The sequence below is a fragment of the Grus americana genome, chromosome Z (genome assembly GCF_028858705.1).
Source record: "Grus americana isolate bGruAme1 chromosome Z, bGruAme1.mat, whole genome shotgun sequence".
Lineage (NCBI taxonomy): Eukaryota > Metazoa > Chordata > Aves > Gruiformes > Gruidae > Grus > Grus americana.
The window spans coordinates 64589506-64614718 of NC_072891.1; the positions used below are offsets into that span (position 1 = coordinate 64589506).

Here is a 25213-nt window from a genome sequence, read left to right on the forward strand (position 1 = left end):
ACCAGGTTCAGGTGGCTTGAGAACTTCCAAGGTTGGAGACTCCACCACCTCTCTGGGCAACATATACAATGCTACACCTTAAAGAACAAAATGCTTTGATTGTCTCTATGCAAGTATAAATGAGTATATATTTTGAATTAGTTTTGAAATGTAAAGTACTTCTAAAAGGAATTTGCCAGGATGACAGTATCTGAAAACAAAGCTTTTGTTTACAGAAGAGAGAAATATTAAGAGCAATATTTCAGTTTTCCCTGTTTGCATTTGCCTCTCTACATTTACCTTGATCTGAAAAGATTATTTTTAAGAGCTGTGAAAACATTGGCGTTCAGACCTTCTTCTTATTTAGTTCCTTGGCTTTCCACTGACTGTGTTTTCCACAACAGATACATACAAATTAGCTTACTAGAAGCTAAACTGAGATCACAAATCATTTCTCACATACCACCAAAGCACTGCAAATTGGCAATAGCTTTTGATCAGTGTTAATTTGTGCTGTGTTTGATTCTGACCCAGGAGTGGAAGGCTCTGCAATCAGTTACTTAATCCACTGAGGGTATGCTGCAATTTTTATATTCTAAAATATTTCAAAGCAGTCACTGTTTATATTGGCTTCAAAACAAAACTAATCTAATTCTTTCTTGGTATTTTTAGAAGAATGTCATCAGCACATAAAACCCATGGCAACTACGTTTCTTGTAGTCTTAAAATTCTTTTCATTTGTGACATTGTTCAGCTAGTTTATCCTCTCCCCACATACCATATTCCTCTCTGAAGAATAAGGACAACATAAAACCAAGGACCATCTTCAGAATCTTGAACTATTGCTCACCTGTGCTTTTGCCAATTTCTTTTCCAACAGGTCACGCTCCCTTTCTGTTTGTTGCAGACGTTTATTAAGATCCACTATGTCTCCCTTTAATGAAGCCAGGGCTGCTAAATGAAGCTAGAAGACAAAAGGAAAGAAACAAATTAATCAACCCACAAGCATGTAGCAATAGCATTTGAAAGAGAATATAGTATTATACAGCAGCTACAATATCTGTGGATTTCTGCAGTAGTTAGTGGGAACTTTAGTATAACAAAAGTCTAAAATAAATCCATATGCTACTAAATACTTTTTACATGGAATTCTCCACTCAGAGAGCACACACATTCCTTCATCAGAAAACACGTTATAAGGATAAATGCAATGAAGTATAATCCAGCTGGAAATGTGTAGATTAGTTCTAACATTAGTTTAATAGGAAGTAGCTTGAGTCTTGTGTTACAAAATCTTACATTAAATGTTGACTCAGATTTGTATTATAAGAGAAGGTCTATCATGTTTTCATGCTTTGAGACATATAAAGGTGAAGGGAATAACTCCATGCATAGGATTTGGTTTTATTTTGCAACTAAAACTTACTCCATCTTGAGCTACTGCTCTGTAGTTGTTGTTCTTCTCACGTCAGTGAGTTTCAATGATTCTAATCTACTGAAGCCACACATGAAGAACCTGAACTGTTTTTCTTTCTGCAGTAGATCCTTTTGATGAAAGACACGTTCTACATTTAACTGATAGTATGTGGAAATATACGGCAGACTAGGATAACTAACATCATCTAAATTACATTAGCTACATAACTTAGAAATCAAAAGCAATTCTTAAAAGAATCCTATACTTGTAACGCATTCACACTCTTCTTCCTGTCCTTAAATACACCATTCATCGTTGCAGCAAAGGCATCAGCTAGAATTCAACGCTCAATATTGACAACTACAACTGAAAAGTCCAGGAGGAAAACTAGCCACTAATAGTGAAGTCTTCCCTACTAGTACTAGCGAAACAACTCCAAGTTATACTGGGTGAGAAAACAAAAGTGACCTTTCACACCGGCCTGAGTAACACAGCAAACACTGCCCTGCTGCCAAGACTAAGGCTGAAACACAAACCCTGTTTCTAGTCCTCCAGCCAGTTTCAGTCCTTCACTCTGACATTTTATTGGGCAGGTCACTTTTAAGTTATTTTTCTTGTTCCATTTCCAGTCAGTCTGTTAATAAGTCCTATTTGGTATCAGTTTTACCTTTACAATACTGGAAGCCAGCAAAGCCACAGGCGCTTTCATGTACTGATGCATGAAAGTAGCTGTTTGACAGCAGAGAGACTAGATCATTTGGCAACAGCTCCTTCACATACAGTATTCCCATTGTTACAGAAAAGGCCACCTCTGGCTTCAAGACATAGAACATAATTTTATAAAGATTTTTAGATGTGAATTCTGCAATTTTAAGTGCAGTGTAACTAGTTATGCTGGAAGCTCCTGACAGGCTCATTCTTGAGTTCCATCAAAGACATTTTTATTATGTCAGCTACAAGAACACATGCAGGTATTGATTTCAGTACAAATACACATGTACACAATTTTATGTTGCAGTAGGTTTAAGATTTTCATGGCAGCCTCATTTTTCAAGCAAAAAAGCAGTAATTCAGTTCTGCTATGGGCATATGCTACATAGCTTCTTTCAAGTATGTACACTGAAATCTCTTAATAAAGCCAGAAACACCCTGAATATCTTTAAGTATTCCTGGCCTTCACCAGAAGGCCTTCTTTCCTACCACAGGAAACTATGCACTGTTTTACAGTGTGGATAAACAAGAACCAACCTAATTGTACCAATCTGTTCATAACTGACTTCCAATTTTCAGGAAAGCTGGTGAATTTATAAGCCACTGTTTCACCTTATTCCCTTAACAGAGGGGAAGCGTTGTAATGAAGCGCACCAGTTTTGTTCTTCATATCTTACATCCTTCACCACAGCTTTCAAATAATACATGAAAAAATGGCTACAATTCTCTAAATTGAATAAAACAATGCTACATAGTCAAGTAAGTATCATTCCCTTTTGTACGCTGTAATTAAATGATCACCAGCTGTGGTTTTAATTAAATACCAGACCAATAATGTCCATACACATGATGCTGTAATATAAAAGGACACCATTAATTTAAAAATCTCACTGAAAAACAAGTTGTTCTCTGAACAGTGGAACTAATGAGGTGGACTTCCTATGGATTTGCCTTTGTCCTCTTCCCACACTGCAGTCAGCTCAGCTCTTCATGTCCCCTAGCACACCCCACACTGGATAAGAAACAGCATGAATTGTGTCTAGTCTTATAGCAATGCTGCTGCCTGGCCTGGCCGATCCTGCCAAACAAGGGTATCCAATACATCAGCCTTCCCGTTCAATATAGGGTCTCTCTTCTCCATATAACCAAACAATTTCTTGACTAATTACAAGGAGAGTTTGTTGCATCTTTTACTATCCAAAATTATCCTTATCCTTCTTAAAATGGACCAGTCTTGTTTCCAAATACTAATAAAACAATTTAAAGAAAAAAAAGCTACTGAAAGGGCAGACTAGACAACAGTAAGTTATCATACACAGAGGAGGGCTGCTTGGGATACTCTCCAGTTTCATCTATGTACCCACTGCACACAGCAGTAAGTCATACGCAAGTAGTGCCTCCAGCTACTACTGCAATACATAATAAGGTTAACACAGCTAGCGTAGCTGTGTATTTTTGGCAGAGCCAAGCTCTCCTCCCCAATTCCTTTAAAAAAAAAAAGGTGTTATAAAGTGTTGATGCATCTTCCCTTAAGGTCTGAGTGTTCCCACAGACCATGCGTTTGTATAGCGCACAACAGGGTGGGAACTGGAACACAGATCTTTCAATGTTGCTGTAACACAAACAAGGAAGCAAAGAGCTACAGTCAACAAAAAAGTCCTTCTGGGGGGAAAAAAAAGCTCACATTTAGAATTCAAATTTAATAATCCAAACTATTAAAGTTGGAAAAATTCCATTTAAAAGTCTCAACTGGAAGGCAGTGGGTCAGTCACAACTAACTCCACAGCATTGAATCACTACATGGTATGACAACTGAGAGAGGAAAAAGGAGGTAGCCATGTGGCATGCTGCTTTTCTTTCCTCCCCTCAGCAAACTGTGATAGATAAAGCAGAGTTATTACCACTAACATTCATAACAGACATTTATAGTTCAAGGTGAGCTGCCTCTTAATAACACAAGATTATGAAACCAATCAAAAACTGAGTAGTTTGTAAAAATTAACACAGACACCACAAAGATTTCTGTTTGTACAAGATACTGATCTGAACCTGCAAGCAACAGCTCCCACAGACAACTAGTTCATACAGAGAAAACCGTTCACTGCTAAAGCCTGTATTGTTCATAAACTTTATACTGATCCAATATAGCTGGTATTGAATTCCACCAGCAAAAAACCACTGTGTGATGCTGATGCACCCAAACAGTCCAACCGGACAGGCAAGGTCTACCCATGTGAAAGCAATGATTGAAAAGGAATCAGACAAGCCAACCAACTTACATCTTTAAGAATTCTTTCAGAAAATAAATTACATACAATAAAAAAATGCATGACCTATCTTAACTTGAAGCTACAATTTTATGAAATTTTCTGCATAGCCCATGGAGGACCCCAAGCCAGAGCAAGTGGAGGCACCTGAAAGAGGCTGTGACCCTGTTGGAAGCCCACACTGGGGCAAGCTCCTGGCAGGACTTGTGACCCCGTGGGGGACCCACGTTGGAGCAGTCTGGTCCTGAAGGACTGCACCCCGTGGAAAGGACCCCAGGCTGGAGCAGGGGCAGAGTGTGAGGAGTTCTCCCCCTAAGGAGGAAGGAGCAGCAGAGACACCGTGTGATGAACTGACCACAACCCCCATTCCCCGTCCCCCTGTGCTGCTGGGGAGGAGGAGGGAGAGAAATGGGGAGTGAAGCTGGGCCTGGGAAGAAGGGAGGGGTGGGGGGAAGATGTTTTAAAGTTTGGTTTTATTTCTCATTACTCTACTCTGTTTTGCTTGGTAATAAATTAGATTAATCTTTTTCCAAGTTGGGTCTGTTTTGCCTGTGACGGTAACTGGTGAGTGATCTCTCCCTGTCCTGATGTCGACCCAGGAGCCTTTCGTTGTATTTTCTGTCCCCTGCCCAGCTGAGGAGAGCAGTGATAGAGCAGCTTTGGGGGGCACCTGGCCTCCAGCCAGGGTCAACCCACCACATCGGTTAAGGTTAAATCACCGCAAAGCAGTACAATTACTCTTATAGTCAGCATTTCTCCCTGCCATTGTGAACTGTGATCCTCATCACTAAGTTTGATCCACATTTTTCTTTCCCTCAGTCTGGAGCCAGACTAATTAAACCATATTGCTAAAACCAGTTGTACTCACTGTATATGTTTGCTATTTTCAACAAAGAGATCAGACAAAGGACCTGAGCACATCCTTCTCTGTGAAATTAAAGAACTAATCTTATCTTTTTCCTCATTTCCTGCCTTCCTTGGCTACAGCCCTGCTCCATATCAGCTTGGGAATAGATGTTCACAAATGTAACCTCTGGCCTAACAAGGGAGCCATAAAAACATCAAGATGATGGTAAGGAGATACCGACCCATACACCAATACAAAGCCACCAAACACCACAAGACCAATTTATTCGTCTCTGCGTGTCCTCTGTGACTGACTGGTAAACCCCTACCATGGAAGGCGGTCAGAGTCTCCTGGCCAGGGCAATGTGCCTGCAAACCCCAGGGAACAATGCAGGCTGGGACTGATCGCAGCTGTTGCGAAGAAGCTGACTTGATCTCAACACCAAGCAGACCCTAGGGTGGTCTTTGCTTTAGATAAACAGCTATCAACAGCTGAGTGGGTCAGCTGGTGGTGGAAAGGTTTCTCCCTGTGTTCATTAAAAGAGTGTGAATGTCTCCCCAAGTTAGCCAGGCCAACAAGGGGGAGGTGTATGCGCGGCTCAGCACAACATAGTGTATAAAACCCAGAAAACTAGCAAAAGAATTTAAAAGAGAGCAATGGGCTTAAACTGGCTTCAACCCATGGACGCCTTCCTAGCGAGACTGCGGATGCCCAGCAATGTGAGTGACAGTCACCATATTACAGAGACTGGTAATGGGAACCACATTGGTATCACGACTGAACTGTGTATTGCAATTGCTATATTCTGCTAGATGCAACTTACATTTGTATGGCACTTTCAGTATGTTGTGTACCACTCTGCTAAATCAGAAATTCCATGTAACACCAACTATCTTCAGATAAGTAAATCTGATGTTAAACATGACACCCTCCATGTGTGGAATATCTAAAAGAATCTGGTCAGAGAGTATTGGGCTCTGACAACCTCTCTTCTCTTCTGTTTCCCATTTGCATTTCACATGGTTTAGTGCAAATAGCCCACAACACAGACATTTTCTGTATATTGCTACTACTTATTTTAATGATAGGCAGTATACACAGAAACACCTGATCAAATATTCAGAACACTGCCTCATCTCTGAAAATCCCCCCAGCATTTTTGTTATCAAATGACACCGGACACTACACTGGATTTGAAAACCCAAGCTGCTTTGTAAGACAAAGGCATTGGAGGTGTAGAGGGCAGCATAGAAAACACAGTCAGAATCCCAACTAAAAGTGCAGAAAGGGCAAAACAAAAACAAATGCCTGTACACTGTATTTTCTGACACCTTTCTTCAAGGGAAAGACAGAAATATGACCAAAACCTGCAACTGCTGTCAAGGAAAGAAAAAGGTTGGTAATGCAAATTCATAATGAAAAGCACATTTTAAGACACAGAATAACACCTTGTTTAGATTTTGACTTGAGGAATCTTAGGGCTGTGATTGTGCTGTGCATTGCTAACTTTCATTAATGACATTAGAGAACAATATTTTGGTTAGCCCAGGAAAAGCTTAGACAAGGCTGGCACTCATCCGCTGAAGTGAATGAGAACCTGTCATGCTAGCATGTGGCAGATATACTTAAGACATGGTACAATAGGAAAAACTTACACAGAACAAAAATTATGAAAGAAATTATAGCACAGGTTCACACAACCAGGAAAAATCTTTTAAAAAAAATTTCAAAACAAGGGATATTCTAGGCAAAGCTTAAAAAACTTTGAAAGAGAGAAGTTAAAGATACAAAACTTGCGTTACAGGCATTTGCTGTACATAAAAACTCAAAGGCATTGTCAAGTTTACATTTTATCAGCAGCCCAGATCAGCACTACTTGCAAATAATACACTTACTTAAAGTGATTGTTATATAAATGTGTAGCTACTCTGAACCAGTTTTCTTCTCAGTTCTACACAATTTTCGTGCCACCTTTTCCTGGCCATGCTCCATGAAAGATGCATTTTTATGCTCCAAGTGATGAAATAAGTGTAATCAGGGTCCATTTCTGTGAACATACTGACAAGATGGAGTGGAAAAACTTAAAGAACAACCGTCTCCCAGAAGCAGTGACAGGACAGCTCGATATTCCCTAGACAATTTCAGCTGTACGATCTCTAGAGCACAGCCCTGATATACAACAGTCAACAGCCCTTTAAGTGATTATTTAAGGCAAAGTCAAAAAGACTAAAAAAGCAGTACCACTGAATCGTTGCATGTGCCTACAAACACGCCCTGAAACTATATGTTTGAAACAACTGTTATGTGCTAATAGAAAGCCTACAAATTTTCAAAGTGACATAAAAAATGGAAATTTTGTGACTATGCTGCTGAAGCAAGTATTGTCATATTAGACATTAGACAGTTACTTCATATGCTTGTGCAATACTAAACAAATAATGTGCCAACACAAGCCAGGATGGAGCCACCCAAATTCTAGAAAAACAAAGACCAAGTGTTTGTAAGACATACTTTGTTTTAATTTGAAAAATCTGCAGAAGATGTGTTCAATCTGTTTGCATTATTTATAAACAATTTCAACTGAGATTTTTTTTTTAACTGCAAATTAACATTTGCAGGCACTTGTATTTCAAACCATTTCTTAAAACAAACAAAAAACCTCCCACCTTAATCACAGTCAAAAGTATTTGTTAAAGAAAATACACTACAAGATAGTTCAAAAAATGTCACGGAACAGGTAATCTAATGCTATTCCTGTGAGTAGGATCAATTTTAGGACATATTAAAAAAAACAAAAGGATGTAATCATAGAAAAGATCTTCCTTTGAAAAATTAATCTGACACTTCTCACTTTATGAATGGAGCACGGTGCTAATTTGTACTTCTCAGTGTGCCTGAGGGCTAGGCTAACGGCTCTACTTCTATTACAACAGATGTTTACACCTTCATGGAGAAGAAAATTTTAGGTGACATGAGAAGAAAAGCCTAAAAATGAGACCTAAAAATAACCAAAAGAGATAAACACCCAAATGTGGAGATTGCACAAAAGAACACCACTTTGTAAAGTTTACTCTTTTGGGATTCTTAGGAACCTTAACTGTTGCATTGCAGGGCAGCCCACATCACCACCGACAGCCTCTTACCTGGCTTTTGCACCATGCATGAACGCTCAGCCTTGCTTTTGCCCTCCAAAGGAGGAACCTGTTGCCACTTCCACTGCCAGTGAGGGAGCAAAGTAACAGTAATGGAGGGGATGGAAATGAGGTGCTGGGGAGATCATGCTTAGGACAAAATACTGTCTTCATTTCAACTCAGTCTCAACACATTGTCTACAACCACAGCCTTTTTCTAAGTAGAAATAAAAAAATGATATTAATACACCATTATGAGCTAGGGAGAGCTTGATATGTCCATACTAAGCAGGATTTGTTCCCACTTCAATCTATTTAATCATTCCTACCCTACTTACAATTACTCTCAACACAGGTTAAGTAAGGCAAATCATCTCTCTGATTTTATTGTTGAATTGATGGAAAGAGGAAACAAACCTGTGGGGTTTTTTTCCTATTTCCCCTTCTGCCTAACACAACTGGACAAAATGAACTGAGAAGGGAGACAAACAGCGAGGTTCAGTGCTGTTCCCTTGTAAATCTCAGGATACCAAACCCCTCTTTTCTGTTCCTTTCCAGTTCACAAGGACCACCACTGAGGTGATGGGCATACCATTCCCTGCTCAGGAAAGAGAGGAGTGGAAAACTAATCCCAAGAATGTATGTCACCCAATCCTCTGCATTTAGCATTAAGTGCGGCATCACAGACAGGGTGTAAGCTCAACCACATCAACTTGTTTTCCAACGGTCCCACCATTTTTTATATCACCTTAACGTGCTCCTTCAACTTCGGTCTCTTCTGACTGAGAACAATCCAGATCTTTCAAAATAGAGATTACCATTCAAGAGTCACTCAAAAGTTAGATACCATTTATTATGCTAATTTAATAATAATTTTAAAAAGCATCCCATGGTTCTTGCAATCTTTTCAAAACTTCTCGACCAGAAAATTATTTCTGATTTCCAAAGATAAGGCTGTGGACTAGCAACAAACCTGTAGTTACAGTGATACAAGGATCTCTGTCTCCAGCATGACCCACGTGATCTGCTGTCACCACAAATTTAGAGAAATAAAATTTGTATTACCAGGTCAAATCAGAAATCCACCACATCCAGCACTCTGTTTCTGCCATAAACCAAAATCTGATGCTTCAGCAAGGGGTTAAAAAAAAAACAAAAACAAAAACAAAAACCCCAACAAATTCCAGCAAAAAACCCCACCCACCAAAGCCATCAGCTAAACCCCCTAGAAAGTACCTGTACAATTGTTTGAAATACATAGAAAGAAACCACGTTCCCAGCTTTTCTTAGCTCATGCCCTAAAGTGGTTTATTAGAATGTCCATTATGCACCTTCCAAAACTACAGCTTTATAACAATTTTTAACACAACTTTAGAACCCCCAGTTAGAGCAGCAAAATTCCCTGGATGAGCATGTGCTTGCTTAACAAAATACATTCAGTTCAGTTCTTAATTACTTCATCATTCCATGGTTAGCTGTATCTCTGAGACCATCATATTCCCCTCCCCGCTTCTTCAACCTCAGGCCACCAGCCATCCACTCTTCACAGGGCTTCTGACAGTCGCTCCTCTCAGAACCCCCTGCACCTGTAATTGCACCCACCACTGACACGTTCTCCAGCATGAGTGGAGAACAAGTGGAGAATGAGTTGAGGACTCCAGTGACCTCCTGGCTTACAAGTAGTGGTTTTTAAAATGTTTTTAGAAAGATAACATACTATAAACAACACTCAAGTGGTATATGGTTTACCAAGTATCACCCGCCTTCATGCTCCTGGCTGTAAATCTTAGACTTGTCCATTCCCAGGTCAGTATCTCACTATTACAGTTCATTTCTTAGCAGAAGTGACTGTCCCCTAGGTCAGACTTGCTGGTTTAGGCAGATCTTGGTTCTTTTGCCTCACAATCTTTACCAGCCAACCAGTTTAAAACTGTATGTGCAGTTTCCCCAAGGGAAATTAACTTCTTCAAATTTAATACAAATCCCTAGGCAGGAAAATTACCTATGCTACTACACCTTCAGTTACTGCAGGAAGCTTCCACAAATTCCCTCTAGCTACATGCCATAAACCTTTGTAAAACTTGTCTTTCAGTATTTCACTCACAGGCAACATGCAGTGCATTTTGGCATTTCCAGAATTCTCAAGTCCTGCATCTTTCATTGCCTTCTCTTTCTTATTACCTGGTGAATACGCCAGGGAAAAGCTGACTGATTTTATTGAAAGCTTTGCAAATGGATGGCAAACTGCAGGAGATTTTGCATTACTTCCTGTTGAGCTTCCCCACTGCACTAGCTGTTATTACTGAAACTATGATTTTAACAAATTGGATAGAAAACAATCACTGTTGCAAATGCAATCAATCAGCTTTAAAAATGAGTATGTTACAAAGAAAATGTTCAAAAAGAGAGTTACAACAACACTGTTAGATGAGTTTGTTTGCAACGGAAAAAGCTGAAAAAGCATCTGCTTAGCTGGGCTTTAGTACATCAGTTACTAGCATTTGGGTTTTTCTTTTATACTTAAACAACTAACCTCAATTCTTGATGAAAGCATGTTAAATAAAGAAAAATCTCAAGCACAATTTCTACGTTTTATCCTAAAAAATTCCCTTCCTTCTAAAAAGAGCCCATAGGTTTATCCAAATAAGTTCTTGCTCTCTACGGTATAACTCATTTGAAATAAATGTCTTACTGAAGAATTCCACTTAAAACCTCTTCCTTTTTCTGGAAAAACATGGGAAAAAAATTGCATCAGTGAAAACCACTAGGGTTTTTTCTGTGAGACCAAAGCAGTGAGTCGGAGGACTGAGAAGCTGAAAATGCCCTCCACCACACTGTCATCCTCCAGTGGATACCAGTTATTTCCATGTTCATATCTGGTGCTAACCATCAGAAAACCTTACATAAGATTGCTGCATGTTTACTCAAACTCCTTCCTGATGTCAACTACCTTTAGAAGGAAGCAGACAGCTCAGAGATACACCATTTGTGAACCAGAGTTTTTTAAAGATGTTCAATTGCATAAATGTTTGTTGGTTTTTTTGAGTCACTATATGGCTTACATTTTAAGCAATGGAACCTCTTGTGCACAAACAACTGAAAAGGTCAAAATAAACATTGATGTTTATTATCAATTGCACTAGCACAAACAAGTCTGCACAGCTGGCACACTTCAATCTGTTTACTGAATAGGAGTTTACGTAGGGTTTTTTTAGTATTTCAATAACACCTCAATATATTATTACATTCAGGAGAAATATTGTCTTTTGTTGTGCACTGGACTAATAATCCAATGTGGTATCTTTGTCTGTAGCGTCAAGCATAGCATTTTGTTCAAGTGGCTTCACACTTTTTCAGCAATTTATTTAGCAGGCTTCTCAAAATATAAAAGCAAGTAGCTGTAAAATTTGCAGAGAATCAAGTACCTGTAGCATGACAAAACCATACTAGAACATTTAAGCCAACTGGCAACAGCAATTTGTAAACATAGCATCAAAAGTAATTCCAATGTACAAATAGGCCGTAATCACAAACCTGAAGCTAATCAAACTAAGCGCAATTCACGAACATGATTATTAGAATTTCACTCCAGTTCACAATTCTGCACAGCTCACGGGTGGGAGAAGGTGTCTGGTAAATCCCAGTACAAGATCAAATCTGTTTCTCACAACCTCTCCTCCCACAATGAGCTCACTTTTGTTCTTTTGTATCATAAGTTCAGATACAGGGATTTGATGGATGATCTTTAGTTTTTTTCAAGTGAGAATGCCTCTATTTTCTTTTTCAATTGACGTAAAAAATATCCCTTATTTGTCAGGAAAAAGTGCATAACAATTTTCTTAAATGTCAATAATTTCTGCAAATGGAAAAGCCATTTTCTCACCAGACTACTATGTGTTTTGTTTAAGACTACTCATTTTATATGACCTTTTCCCTGCAATTTCACTGGAAAATAATAAAAGTTGAGATTTAAATGTTTTAGAGTGCCTACTAGATAATTAATCTTCACTGGTATATACACACAGTCAAAATTTAATTGCATTTCATGAAATTACAGATGCTTATAATTAGCAAAGTAGAGAGCTTCAGTCAAACAAAAATTTAACATAGCAATTGCTCTAACATTTTAAGATTAATTTACATAGTATTTCCACCATTACTTGCCTGGCTCTACCAATTCTTTCACTCCTTATCTTAGACTCTGAATGTCAAATTCAACCCCATATTTCTCCTATGCAATCCTATTAAATAAACAGGAGTTGCATGGATATTTATGAGTCCAGAGCATGGTTCCATGGAAAGTGCACATCCCATGAGACTGTCATTCTCTCCTTGAGTGTAATTTTCTTTGCTTTAAATCATCAAATAATAACACAAAAACCATTACTAATTCTCTAAGGAAGTCAGGACACTACAGGTAGTTACTTCTAAAGCATTTAATAAAATACATTTTTTATGTTTATGTCACACAAATGCACGCCCACATATGCACATATATAAAAGAAAATCAGGGGTCATAACAAGACAAAATTTATCATTTAAAGGCATTGTACAAGTTGCACATCCCACTTAACACTTCAAAATGTCTGCATCCTTCTTATGACCATTTTCACTAACATATACATAAAAAAACTCACTGTGAACCTGGCTCATAAAGAGCTTTCCAACAGTACCTGGCACAGCTCTAAATCTACATAAGGTTCAGGAAATACATCTTGTGCTCTCTGCTGCCCATATAGGAACATTAATCTTAAGAGGAATACAATGCAGTACCTCCTTATCTGTTTGAAGTAGGGCAAATATTTTATTCACGTTAATTGTCCTGACAGAAAAGGATCAACACTGCATTAATCCATTTAACACATGGCTTATTTTTCACCCCTGCACACTACATAGGTCCAAACGCTTGCTGATACCAAAGCTAAAGCTATTCTGTGTTAATTCTTCATAAAGTGTGTTCCTCATTCATACAACACTCTTGTTTGTACCTTTATCTAGCATGTGGCATATTACTCTCATAATTTGGTAGAATGGAAGTGGGAGTTACTTTTTTAACACTCTATGGCTTCACTACTCATGTAACACGATACTTTACAATTCAATGTGAAGAGTTACATTGCTGCATTGTTTTATTTTTAATTTACATTCTTAAAAATAGTTTCTGTGGGCTGTAAAATCTTGACATATTAAAAAATTTTATCTTTGACAATCTTAATAATGAAACAGTAATCACTCCAATCTAACTGAAAAAACAACAGTGAAAAAAAATAGGATCATATTTTTCCCATCTTAAAGCAAGTTTCCTGGTTCAAATAGCATACTTCAGAAGTGCTGTGTCAGGCCAGGCCATGGGCTGACAATCCAGCATTCTGCCTCTGAGAGTGGTGAATCACAGAAGTTGAAGAAAAAGCATAAGAACTGGGTACACATTTCATAGAATCATAGAATGGTTTGGGTTGGAAGGGACCTTAAAGATCATCTAGTTCCAAACACACTGCAATGGGCAGGGACACCCTCCACTAGACCACGTTGCCCAAAGCCTCATCCAACCTGGCCTTGAACAATTCCAGGGATGGGGCCTCCACAACCTCCCTGGGCAACCTGTTCCAGTGCCTCACCGCTCAAACAGTAAAGAATTTCTTCCTAACACCTAATCTAAATCGACCCTCCTTCAGCTTAAACCCATTACCCCTTGTCCTGTCACTACACTCCCTGATAAACAGTCCCTCTCCAGCTTTCCTGTAGGCCCCTTCAGGTACTGGAAGGCCGCAACTAGATCTCCCTGGAGCCTTCTTTTCTCCAGGCTGCACAATCCCAACTCTCTCAGCCTGTCCTCACAGCAGAGGTGCTCCAGCCCTCTGATCAGCTTCGTGGCCCTCCTTTGGACTCACTCCAACAGCTCCATGTCTCTCCTGTACTGGGGCCCCCAGGTACTCCAGGTGGGATCTCACCAGAGCAGAGGGGCACATTTGTAATGCTTCCCTGGAATTCCTTTGCATGTTCTGCACCTCAAGATAACTGTTGTCCCTTTTGATCTTCTTCGTATCACCCATGAACTTATAATGCTCTCTCAAAACACATACCCCTATTTGTCCCTTATCATTCAAGGCTGGCATTCCCTAACCTATTTAACTGAAAGCACTCTTTCACTTTTGATCCTCCCTTTCCCCTTTCTTCAGGGCAGTCTGGTTTTACAGTTGTGGTGCTCAACACATCACAACCCTGTGGGACAGTGCTTGGCTGCACAGCTGAGAAGGGTAACCATTTTTTTTCTGTCAGCAACCTAAGTCTATGCATGTATTACATCACTGGCCTCTGCTATATTAACATTTGGGTCAATCTAGCCTGTATACAAGCAATCCTTGTGTTCTCAAGTATATCTCTGGGGTATATTCCATGGTTCTTTGTGCTGGGAAGTTCGAAGTTGGTTCCCCCGCACTAACTGGATCAATTGCAGGAAAGTATGTTTGTCCCTAGGAGAAACCTGTGGGAAAGGCACTAGCAGCTTCTTCTCTATCAAGTGGGTAGGCTTTGGCTTAAGCTAGAGCACTTCTGGGGCTTTAACAAGTATCCTCAGCCACAGAAGCAAGCATCAGTTTAAAATGCAGTCACAGGCATCTGATGAAAGGTTTTGTATATGAACACTGGTAGTAACTATTGATAGGTCTATGCACATGACAGGTGCAGAAAGAAGCCAACTTTCAGGTGACAACATCATGGTATGTGCCAAAGATGACAATTACCGGAATTATCCATATCCTACAGAGCTGTGGATAACTTGACTGTTGTGTTGCTGACTTCAATGAACGAAACTCCTATTTTCATTCATATTTTGACAAATGCCATCAGAAGTGTGCAGTTCTGGCGAATCGCTGCCACACATACCCAGGATCCATCCTGGGCAACACTCCCCCACTTTCTAACAGAGCCAGCTAGCTCAGTGAAGCTGTACTGTTTTAATATCCAATCTACACCTACACTATAGCATGTTGACTTAATTGTCTTAATTATCTTCCCTACCTACCATTCTTCTCCTGTTCCCTCCCTTCACCAGAGCTGCCAGGCTCACCACAGCATCACCCTGTGCAGCCTGGAGCCAACAGTACAGCAGCTGCTTCCAATCAGCCCTGTGGTAGCTCTGAGGACGAAATTAGCCCCTCATTAACCCTCTCCCTCCTGCTGTTATGCATCGATGCAGCTTTTTACCTAACTGCAGGGAGCAATTAATATTGTCTCTGTTTGCAGGCACCATTTTTGCCTATTTCAGCTGCAATGCTGAGTGTGTGGCAGAAGCAACACACTCAGCTGCCACAGATATCTAAGCCTCAGAGAGTGTAAAAGTCTCAAGCCCCTTTCTAGAAATTGGTCAATAAACAGATATTTTTAAAAAGACTTTGTGACAGGGATCAGATTTACAACAGCAAGAGCCAAGTCTAAATAGTGCTATTACCAGAAAATAGCAGCAACATTAAAAAGTTTTTTGGTTTTTTTTAAGCCTGCTCAACATTGTGAAATGCTTCACAATTTGATGTAGCTGAAATGCACCTAACTGCTAAATCACGTGCCAGAGTATTTTGGAATATATGTTGACAAACTTTTAAATCCCTGCTGAGATAAAGCAGCTTTTTAAAAAAGTGATAGTCATAGAAACGTAATATTAATTAAGCTGTCATTAATTCTTCACAAGGATATTCTTACTCTGCAGTAAGAAGGTGCTCATTCCTCCTCTTCCCAACCCCACCCCCCATCTTTGTCAGTCCATTTTCAAGCAACATAAAAGCATTTTGTCAGTTTGAAGAACCTACACAAGAAGGTACTGCTGGCTACCTTTCAGACATGGCTATGCCTCAGGCATCTTACCTGATTCTCAGAAGCTGAATTTGTCATTAGATGGACCCAGACTGAATTTTACACAAAACTATTATTAAAAAATAGCCAAGCTTGAAAGAAATAAGTCGCACAGCTCTCACTGAAGTACCAGCAGCAAAGCTGGAATTGAATCCCTGGGTAGAAGCAGCACCCATTCAATGCCTGCAAACTGAACTCTCATCAGCCAAATGCGCACATCCCTCCTCCTGCTCTCCCCGCAGTGCTGGGAACAATCACAGGGTAGCATTCTGTGCTTGGTACAAGGCTTTCTGTCCTAGCAACAGACTATCACCATCACTGCTTCTTTTACTCTTCCTCTAATCCCACCAGAGGCCTTACTATTTCCACATTGGAGGAAATCTCACTGCAGAACCTGGGACTCATGGAGCAAGCTCCTGGCAACACAGGACTGATTCTGACACATACACTTAACTGTTTACTCAATTTCCCTAAGTGAACCTAAGATTGTATTTGGGACTCTTTGTTCTAGCCATGCAGATGTTGACATTTCTGAGGCGATTAAGACTGGGGAGCAAACTAAAAGCAAGGCAACAGTTTCCTTCCTTACCTTGAGATCTCAACTTAATGCTCCAGAGGCAGTTCAGTTTCAGTCACTGAGCATACCTCAAAGCTCTCTGCAAAGCACTTTTGCAGTCTCATCTGCAAACTGGAAGGGTAAAAGATGTCACCATGAATTTGCTCTTACTTCAGGCGCACAACGGCATACCTTTCTGCCAGCTTGGTTGCTCTAATATCACTGTAAGACAATCTAATCAGCAGGAATCCAAATATCCACTACAACAAAGAGGAAAAAATAAAATTGGATTTGACCCAGAAAAAAGGGGGAAGTGATTTTCTTCTCTTGTTCTAAGGTTCCAGAACCAGACAGCATATTTAAAAGTCTGCCACTCTAAATAAAAACCTACTGACATACACTATATAGTCCTAGAGTAAAAAGGTGTCAACTTCTGTCAGGACATACTTTGACAGAGCTATTTCTAAGGCCTGGACTGAGACAGAAAGCTTATGAAAACATATTTGACCAAACTTCCATAGTGTAGATAAAACAAGCATCAGTCCTGCCATTCCCTCCCTACTTCAGAGAAACTGTAATCACAAAAGTGTAATTGCATGTACAGTTTAGCTGTCAACCATATGTAAATTTTAGTGCAATTTTTCATGTTCCTAACATACCATATATCTACATCCAGTTAAATTTAAGTGCAAATATTTCTTGAAGGAAGGGAGGTGAGGGGCAGGAAGGGAAGAAATGTTTCCTCAGATTGTGTCCACCAACTATATGAGATGCTGAAATTTATATTCTCAAATAACTCCAGTAGAGTATTTCTCTAAATGTAATTTGTAGTGCTCTTTAATCCTGTTACTGAGATTTCCCATTTGTCCAGTCTCAACAGCAGAGAACCAGAGAAATTTATAATCTGCTTCTCTGAGTTCTGATCATGCACAGTTAATACACACTGAAAACCTCCACTGAAGCTCCATTTATATACGCGTTACGAGACTGGAACAGTCCCCCTTGCACCACCAGAACATTACACAGTCTCCTTAAGGTGCTGTGGGTCAAAATTGGATTTGTATTAACCTGGTTAAAACTTTTTGCTGAGGTCAGTTCCACTGCCTGGCAAAAGCATGAGATTCACCAGTAAGTCTACAAGAGTGCAACATATGGGATACTACAGGAGACCTTATCTCGCTAATATTTCCCCCTTTCCCACATTTGGGTAAGAACAAATGCCAGTTTGGGCTGCTGCTAGAAAACAGCAGGAATCCTTATGTATTGTGACTAGCAGACCTTTTTCTGAGTCACAGTGGTCAAAACTCTCCACTGGTGACAGAAAGTTCCTAACACCTATTTTATGGCCCTCCTTGCAGGTAGAAGCAGCTGGCTGTCTAATTCAGTGCTGCCCACCAGCCATGCTCTGGAATCATCATTCTCCCTTCTCTTCCTTTTTGTACAAGGATGCAGCAACAGCAGCTCATAGCCTCCTTATCAGGATGCGTACAAGCACCCAGGGAGGCATTCAGTTGTTGGGCTTACATATGCTTCCCCTGTAGTCACCCCCGCTTTTCCCAAAGGTTGTGATGGCAGACTGTGTGGACTTGGTCTGTAAATGGTGCTGTGAATTAGACCACCCTGCTCTGAATTAATATACTTGAGTTTCCTGAGATTTAAGTTAGCTGCTTTTCTTGAGTAAGGACATAAAGGGCTTTGCTTTTATAATTAATAGCAAATGTTCCCTTACATTACAAAATCAGAAAATAAGACAGAGATCTGGAAAAGAATTTGAGGACAGTATAAACCAGATGGCTCTAGGCAAGAACATTACATTTAAACATAAACATCTTTCTGTGCAACTCACGCACATTTTTGCAGTGTTACCGACTTAACAGTTCCAGCATTATCCCACATCCCAGAACTATACACTGCAGGAGATATATATGCACCACGATCAGCCAAGGGAAAATTCGGTTTTGTTTTACATCCTCAGCTATGTGACTATCAATGGACAGATTTGAACTGCCAACAAAAATTATGGAAACTGTGAGAATCAACCACTCTGTCAGCTCGACCCACTCCTCAGCCACAGGCAGAATGTACACAGATGGGAATGTCCCAGCCCTCTGAAATCCCAGCAGGCCTTACACATTGTAGCTTAATTTCTATCTATCTGAGCTGATCTTGGGTTTACTAATCCTCACACATGGGACAGAGCTGTTTCTCCCACCAGTCTGAATCATCCACTTTGAAACTATTACACCCTTCTCCTCCACACTCCCCACAGACATGGGAAGACTGGAGACTCATGCCCAGTGTGACAGAATTACACTATGATCTTTCAAACAATTTAAAAAATATTATTACAAGAGCAGATTTAAGAAAGAGTACTCGACCACCCTTAATTTAAGTCTCTCAGCTAAGTAAAACCAAAATAGCACTGTGGCATTTAACTGATGCAGTTTACATGCTACGCTAAATGTTTGTTCCACCAAAGCAAACAACACCCCCATCCCTGTCTCCCCAAAACAGCAACAACAAAAAACCCTCAGATAATTTCATGTTCTTGGAATCCAAGTCATTTAGTCTGACCTTCCAAATAACACCAGCAATAGCATGACATCCAGAAACTCCTGTATCACATTTAATGACAGAGTTGAGAGGCTCACTATGGTCAATTCTTGTGAATTAAAGCCTGCTAATACCACATGCTACTGGTTAAGGATCCTTGGGATTTCCTAAGCTGAGTCAGAAAGTAAAATTAATAATACTTAAAAATCTTTGAGTGAGAAATACCATATAAACACTTTACAGAAGTGGGTAATGATATTTCTCTCCATAGACAAGAATAAATTAGATGATTGCTTTTCTTTTGCAAACATCAGACAAGGAATGGCAGACCTGGCACTGCAAGCCAGGTGTTTCATTTCCCAGACCAGTGCTCTAATCATTCAACCATCTTGGCCCTCGATGAATTTTACGTATATATTTTGGCAGGGAAAACATAGTGTTAATACTGCTTACTATCCTATTTTCCTTGCATGAATTATACATTACCGTATTGATATAAGAATGGATAGTTCTTATTTTCTAATAAAACTCTAGAGTCAATACCTTTATTTTTAATGAAAAGAGAGGTGACATTGCCAGCTTTTTGGTGACAAATAATGGATTTTTTAAATTAGGACAATGGGAATTAGCAAGCTTGTTTTGAAATAGTAATTGAGGAGAGACCTTTCATTCACATAAACCCACAAATGCACCAGTGATTTTATCTATTTGAAGCAAAAACATGGAGGGAACAAAAGAAAAGCTTTTACTGTTGTACTACAATGAATATGGAAATGAGGGGTTTTTTCCCATTGTAGAAGTTAAAATTTGGTAACACTTTTTTTTTTTTTTTTTAATTGTGTAGTAGATATTAAAGTCAAGATATTTCAATCTGCCTTTGCTGAACAGAAAAACAAGAAAAGCTTACGCAGCCCCCCCGGACCACAAACAAAGAAAGAAGACTTTATAGACTATATCATTCTATACCTTAAAAGACTTTAATGCAGCAGCTATAATGGGGAGGAGAAAGTAACTCAAAAGGAACAAAGATATATGTAAGGTACACTGAGCACTAGTGTCCAGAACAGAGCATGTAAAAGGGGCTGTACATTATTTATAGTTAAGAAAGCAGGATCTCAGATGGGAATTGAAATAATAGATATAGCTTATGTTAGTTCCAACTTGTTCACATTTCATGGAAGCCCTGAGGTCGTTTCGGAATGCTCTGTTTTCCATTATAAATTAATCATAGTAATGTGCTCTGTTGTCAGCCATCGTGGAAACACAGGCTCAGCTGACAGAGTTCTTACCCTCATTTTAAAAGATGACCAAATTAGTTTTTTACAAAGCACCTATCAGTAGATAAAAATACATCTGTCGGTGTGCATAAGAGGTACATTTGGAAATGCAACCTGGATTTTAAAAGACCTATGAAACTACAGCTAATCCAATGTACTTACTGTTATTTAACAGGGAAGTAAACCCTGAGACATGAACTGTCTGAAAGATCAGCAGTAGTGTAAGGCTGATGAACGGTACAGAATGGTAGAATGATTCACGTTGCATGGCAGCTCTCTAGTCCAATCTCCTGCTCACAGCAGAGTCAAGGTTGCCCAGGACCTTTTGTACAGTTGAGTCTTGAAAACCTCCATGGATGGAGACTGCACAGCCTCTCCAAGTAACCACTTCCCTTGCTTGACTGTCCTCACAGGGAAATTTTTTTTCCCATATATTCAGTTTACTCTCACTTCAAATTATGCATAGTCTATGCACCTCAGCAAGATCCTGACTCCCTCTCCATGATAAGCACTCTGCAGGCACAGGGGTCTTCTGTAACATCTACATGAAGCTATCCTATCCTCAGACCAAACAAGCCCAAATCCCTCAGCAAGTGCTCCAGCCCCTGATCATCTTGGTAGCCTTTCACTGAACTCACTCACCTTTATGGTACTGGCAGGCCCCAAACTGGATGCATAGCTATAATGGGTGTAGAACATAATGGCTTTAAAAACACAGTGGCTTTTATTTGTTAGCCAAACAGCTTCACCAATAATGCCCAGCTGCTAAGAGGTAAAAAAAAAAAGGGGAGGGGGAGTAATAGTGAAAAAGTATTCCCAAGGACACTTACAGAAATGCAGTAATGCACTATAGCAGGAAGTAGCTTCATTTCCATTCTGCCACCACTACTTTATTAAAAAACAAACAAAAAAACCCCCAGTCAAACACCCAAACAAAAGAGCCCCAGATGTTGCAACCACAGAATACATTAACTTGAAATAGAAAATTCAAGTGTCTCAGGAACACTTCATTTCAACTTTAATTAGCTTATATGTGGACATAAACAATGCCACAATAAAGTAAACAAACTGAGTACTAAGCTGTGCAGAGATATTAACTGGCAAGTCCCATCTTATCTAACTTCTTCAATACCTATAAAAGGGAACTAAAAATGAACTAATGACATTGGCAAATGAGAGTAAACAGGATGGTCCTGGAAATATCAGTGAAGACTGAGAAACAATACAAAAGACCTACAAAGATGGTTTGGAAATTAAGGTGAATTTGGAAGATGGCCAGATAATATAAGATATGGGGATGTTACACCAGGAATGAGTTAACACGTAAGAGGGCCCTGAGGGAAGCACAGAGGGAAAGTGAAGCAGCAGGAGAAAGAATTGTGTCTTTATGGAGGGGTCTTGTCAGGCAGTCAGGAAGACGACAGCTCTTGTCTGTGCAGCTCAGGTAAGAGGCTGTCTGGAATGATCCATTCAGTCCAGAGAAAACGAATACCAAGCAGAGACTGAGGTACTGAGGGAAACTCAGGAAAAAAAACCCAACAATGGTAAGCATAAAGCCACTGGCCTGATTGCTTTGCATGTCCATTTACCTACTCTCAACTGCCATCTTCATCACAACAGATTTGTACATCTGTGAAGCACGTGAAGACGAGATGAATAATCTGGGTAAAGGGCAAGCAGCATGAGCAGCTAATTCCAGATATGGACCCAATGAGTAAATGCATTTTGGCCCACAAGAATTTAGATACAGAAGAATAAGAAAGGCATGTATATAATGATTTTTTTCTGACTATAGGATTTTGTTCAATTTGAACAATCTCCCAGAAGATATTTTTGAGTTTCCATTATTTAAAACATGTTGAAGACTTGGAAAAGGTTCTAAAATACTACACAGTAGTAATAGACAGAGATACACACAAGGTACACTGAGCACTTGTGTTAGGAACAGAATAGAGAGAGATCCCGCACTAACTACAACAGCCAAGAAAATAATCTCTGATGCCTTTGCCACAGCTAGTGTTCTATGACACCTTTAAAAAACTGTCCTTGCATTTAGTCCTCTTAATCTCTTTAGAACATAAAAGTATATGTGAAAACAAAAAAAAAAAAAAGGAAAACAAGCCCAAGAAGAAACAAAAGTATGGAATTATTCTTTCTCTAAAAGCCTTAAAAATATAACATAGAGTTAGAACAAAGAAAACTTACCAGAACAACTAGATTTCTACTAACAGATCTTTACTAATGTATTACTACCTCTTGTGCATAAGCTAATAGCTTCTCTTAAAATATCTCTCCAGTAAGAATAAAAGAATTGTGCCTGAATTCTTTGGAAGGGTCATACTTGTCATAAATGAGCAACGCTACAGGAAAGCATGTAAATCCCTTAACTGGACAGCCTAGCATAGTTTTGATTGGCACTCTTCTAATCTTGCTTTAGGTTGGCGTTATTTGTGGCTCGCCACAGAAGACACCCTTGGAACGCCTGCCCTCCTGATTCTCTCCCCTGTCCTGCTGCGGGGCAGTGAGTGAGGGACCAGCCGGGGGCTTGGCTGCCAGAACAGGGTTAACCCAACACAGTGCTCTACAGCATGCTCCCAGGGGAGAGAACCCGCACCATTCACAGCACCTTGATCCTCTCCCTTCTTCCAAATACAGTCCAAAGACTAATTCATTTCAGTACCTGATTACAACAGCAACAATGACAAAGGTGGCAAATGACTAAGTAGAAGCAGGAAAAAACGAAGTCTAGCAATGTTTTTCTTAAAAAAATCTACCTAAATTTAAGAACTGAAAAGATGCACTAATCCAGCCTGTTAAAATGAATTTTCCAAAACCTAAGTGAGATGTTATATAACTCAACTAAACACGGAATAACCACTCTGTGCCAGAGGAGACTTCAACAATCGCCTAAAAATAGCTTTTAAAAAAATGAGGGAGTCCACCTCCAAATGAGTGATTCTGACTTTGTTGCTTTCATGCTGGCTGTAATCCAACTCAGCAAGAAAGAGGTTTGCCTCTGCAGGTCTGACTAATGCACAACTAATTTCAGAGAGAAGCAACTTGGAAAATCATCAATTACCGATCTGCTCCTTATTCTATAATAGCCAGAAGACAAAATGACTTACGGGTATAGCACAGAGGGGTCACTTGCACTGCAGCTTTTCAGATCTCATCTGAAATGAGATTTACCAGATTCGTAACGTTCCTTCTATTGGAGTGAAAACTGACAAAAGACCATGGCCATAAAACTTCTTCCAGATTCTTTACAATGAAATGTCTGTTTTTTATGGAAGCTCCAACAGAAGAAAAAACTGGACAAAAACTATAGCAAAGCTAACTGTCAAATCATAGAGGAAGCCAAGCAAACTCTGCTTAGGAAGCAAGCCCAGGAGATTCTATGACCACAAACTTTGGTTCTTAGTCAAGAGCATGGAACTAGCCTGCAACAGTGAAACAAGTCCCAGTGTAAAGACAAAGGGGGTAAACGCTGTCTCCATTGTCAGAGAATAGCATCTCTTTCTCCTTCTGAAAGGTGTCTCCAGAATGGAACAAGACTCTCAGCTGAGATACTTCAAGGAAGCACCCGTTTTCTCAGTCCTCATGGCCATCCTTCATGAGTCACAGGAAATTCAATGGGTCACAGCTTAAGCCGAATTCCTTGTTATCACTGTCTCTTCAATGTGTACCTGCACCTTCATATACTCCCACTGTGTTTCGCATCAGTCACAGACCGTACTGCCTACTTGTGCCTCCTGTCCACATCACTAATAAGGAATGTATCAATGATCTCTCCCTTTGCCTGATCTCCACCTCCCTTGGAGAGGGAAAGCTAGCACCATCCTTTTGGCAACACTCATGAGCAAGACAGAAGGGCTCACTCTGCTTGCTTCACAGGGAGATTCTTCCTGAAGGCTGTCATTTCTTCCTCTCCAGTGCCTTTCTCTATCGTTAAACACCTGCTTTGATCATCTTGACTGCTCCCATAGTTCCCCCAGGACATCTACAACAACATGGAAAAATGATGTTGTCTTCACATCCTAGCCTGTACCACCTCTCAAAACATCTCCGCTGTCTCTGTGGTGAATTTTTTGACCCTGTCTTCATAGGTGTTTTATTCAGATGTTTATAGAGTTCCATGGGGAAAGGCTCACTTTTGCTCATTTTTTTGAATTACTGAAGCTATTCCTAGAGGAGGAAAAAAAGCTGTCAGGTAAGCAGGACCACGACAGATTTCTCCAAATGTAAATCTGAAAATTAACAGTGTAAAAATAAATACGACATACCCAAATTCTGAAAAGCAGAATGGGAACCCTAGTGAGAAATGAGCTAGTCTGAAACGGGGCTGTGATCTCTCACTCTTGGCCTCTAGATGCTTGCTTATGCTTCCCAGAGCATCCTGTCCATAGGGGGCTGAAAGTAGTCCTCTCTGAGTGACAGAATGTATGAACAAGTGGGTTGGGGGTGTTAATAAAAGACAGGGAGTGCATGTGAGCAAGCAAGAGTGTCAAGACACACACACCTGCCTCTCCAGGCACAGACCAGCATCCCAGTGACAGCTGTAAAGCATGCAATGAGTTCAAACAAGGAAGAGGAAGATTGCTCAAGAGGAAGGCCTGCGGACAGGGCT

At 39.9% G+C, this 25213-nt stretch overlaps 1 protein-coding gene across 4 annotated transcripts in view; it reads right to left on the reverse strand.

Moving 5' to 3' along the window:
- MCC (MCC regulator of WNT signaling pathway) overlaps positions 1-25213 on the reverse strand; it is a 224358-nt gene that overhangs the window by 73358 nt on the left and 125787 nt on the right. For all 4 annotated transcript variants that reach the window (XM_054809546.1, XM_054809545.1, XM_054809547.1 and 1 more), the window contains one exon: positions 830-943. In XM_054809546.1, coding sequence (XP_054665521.1) covers positions 830-943 — 114 coding nt within the window. The remainder of the gene's footprint in view (positions 1-829; positions 944-25213) is intronic.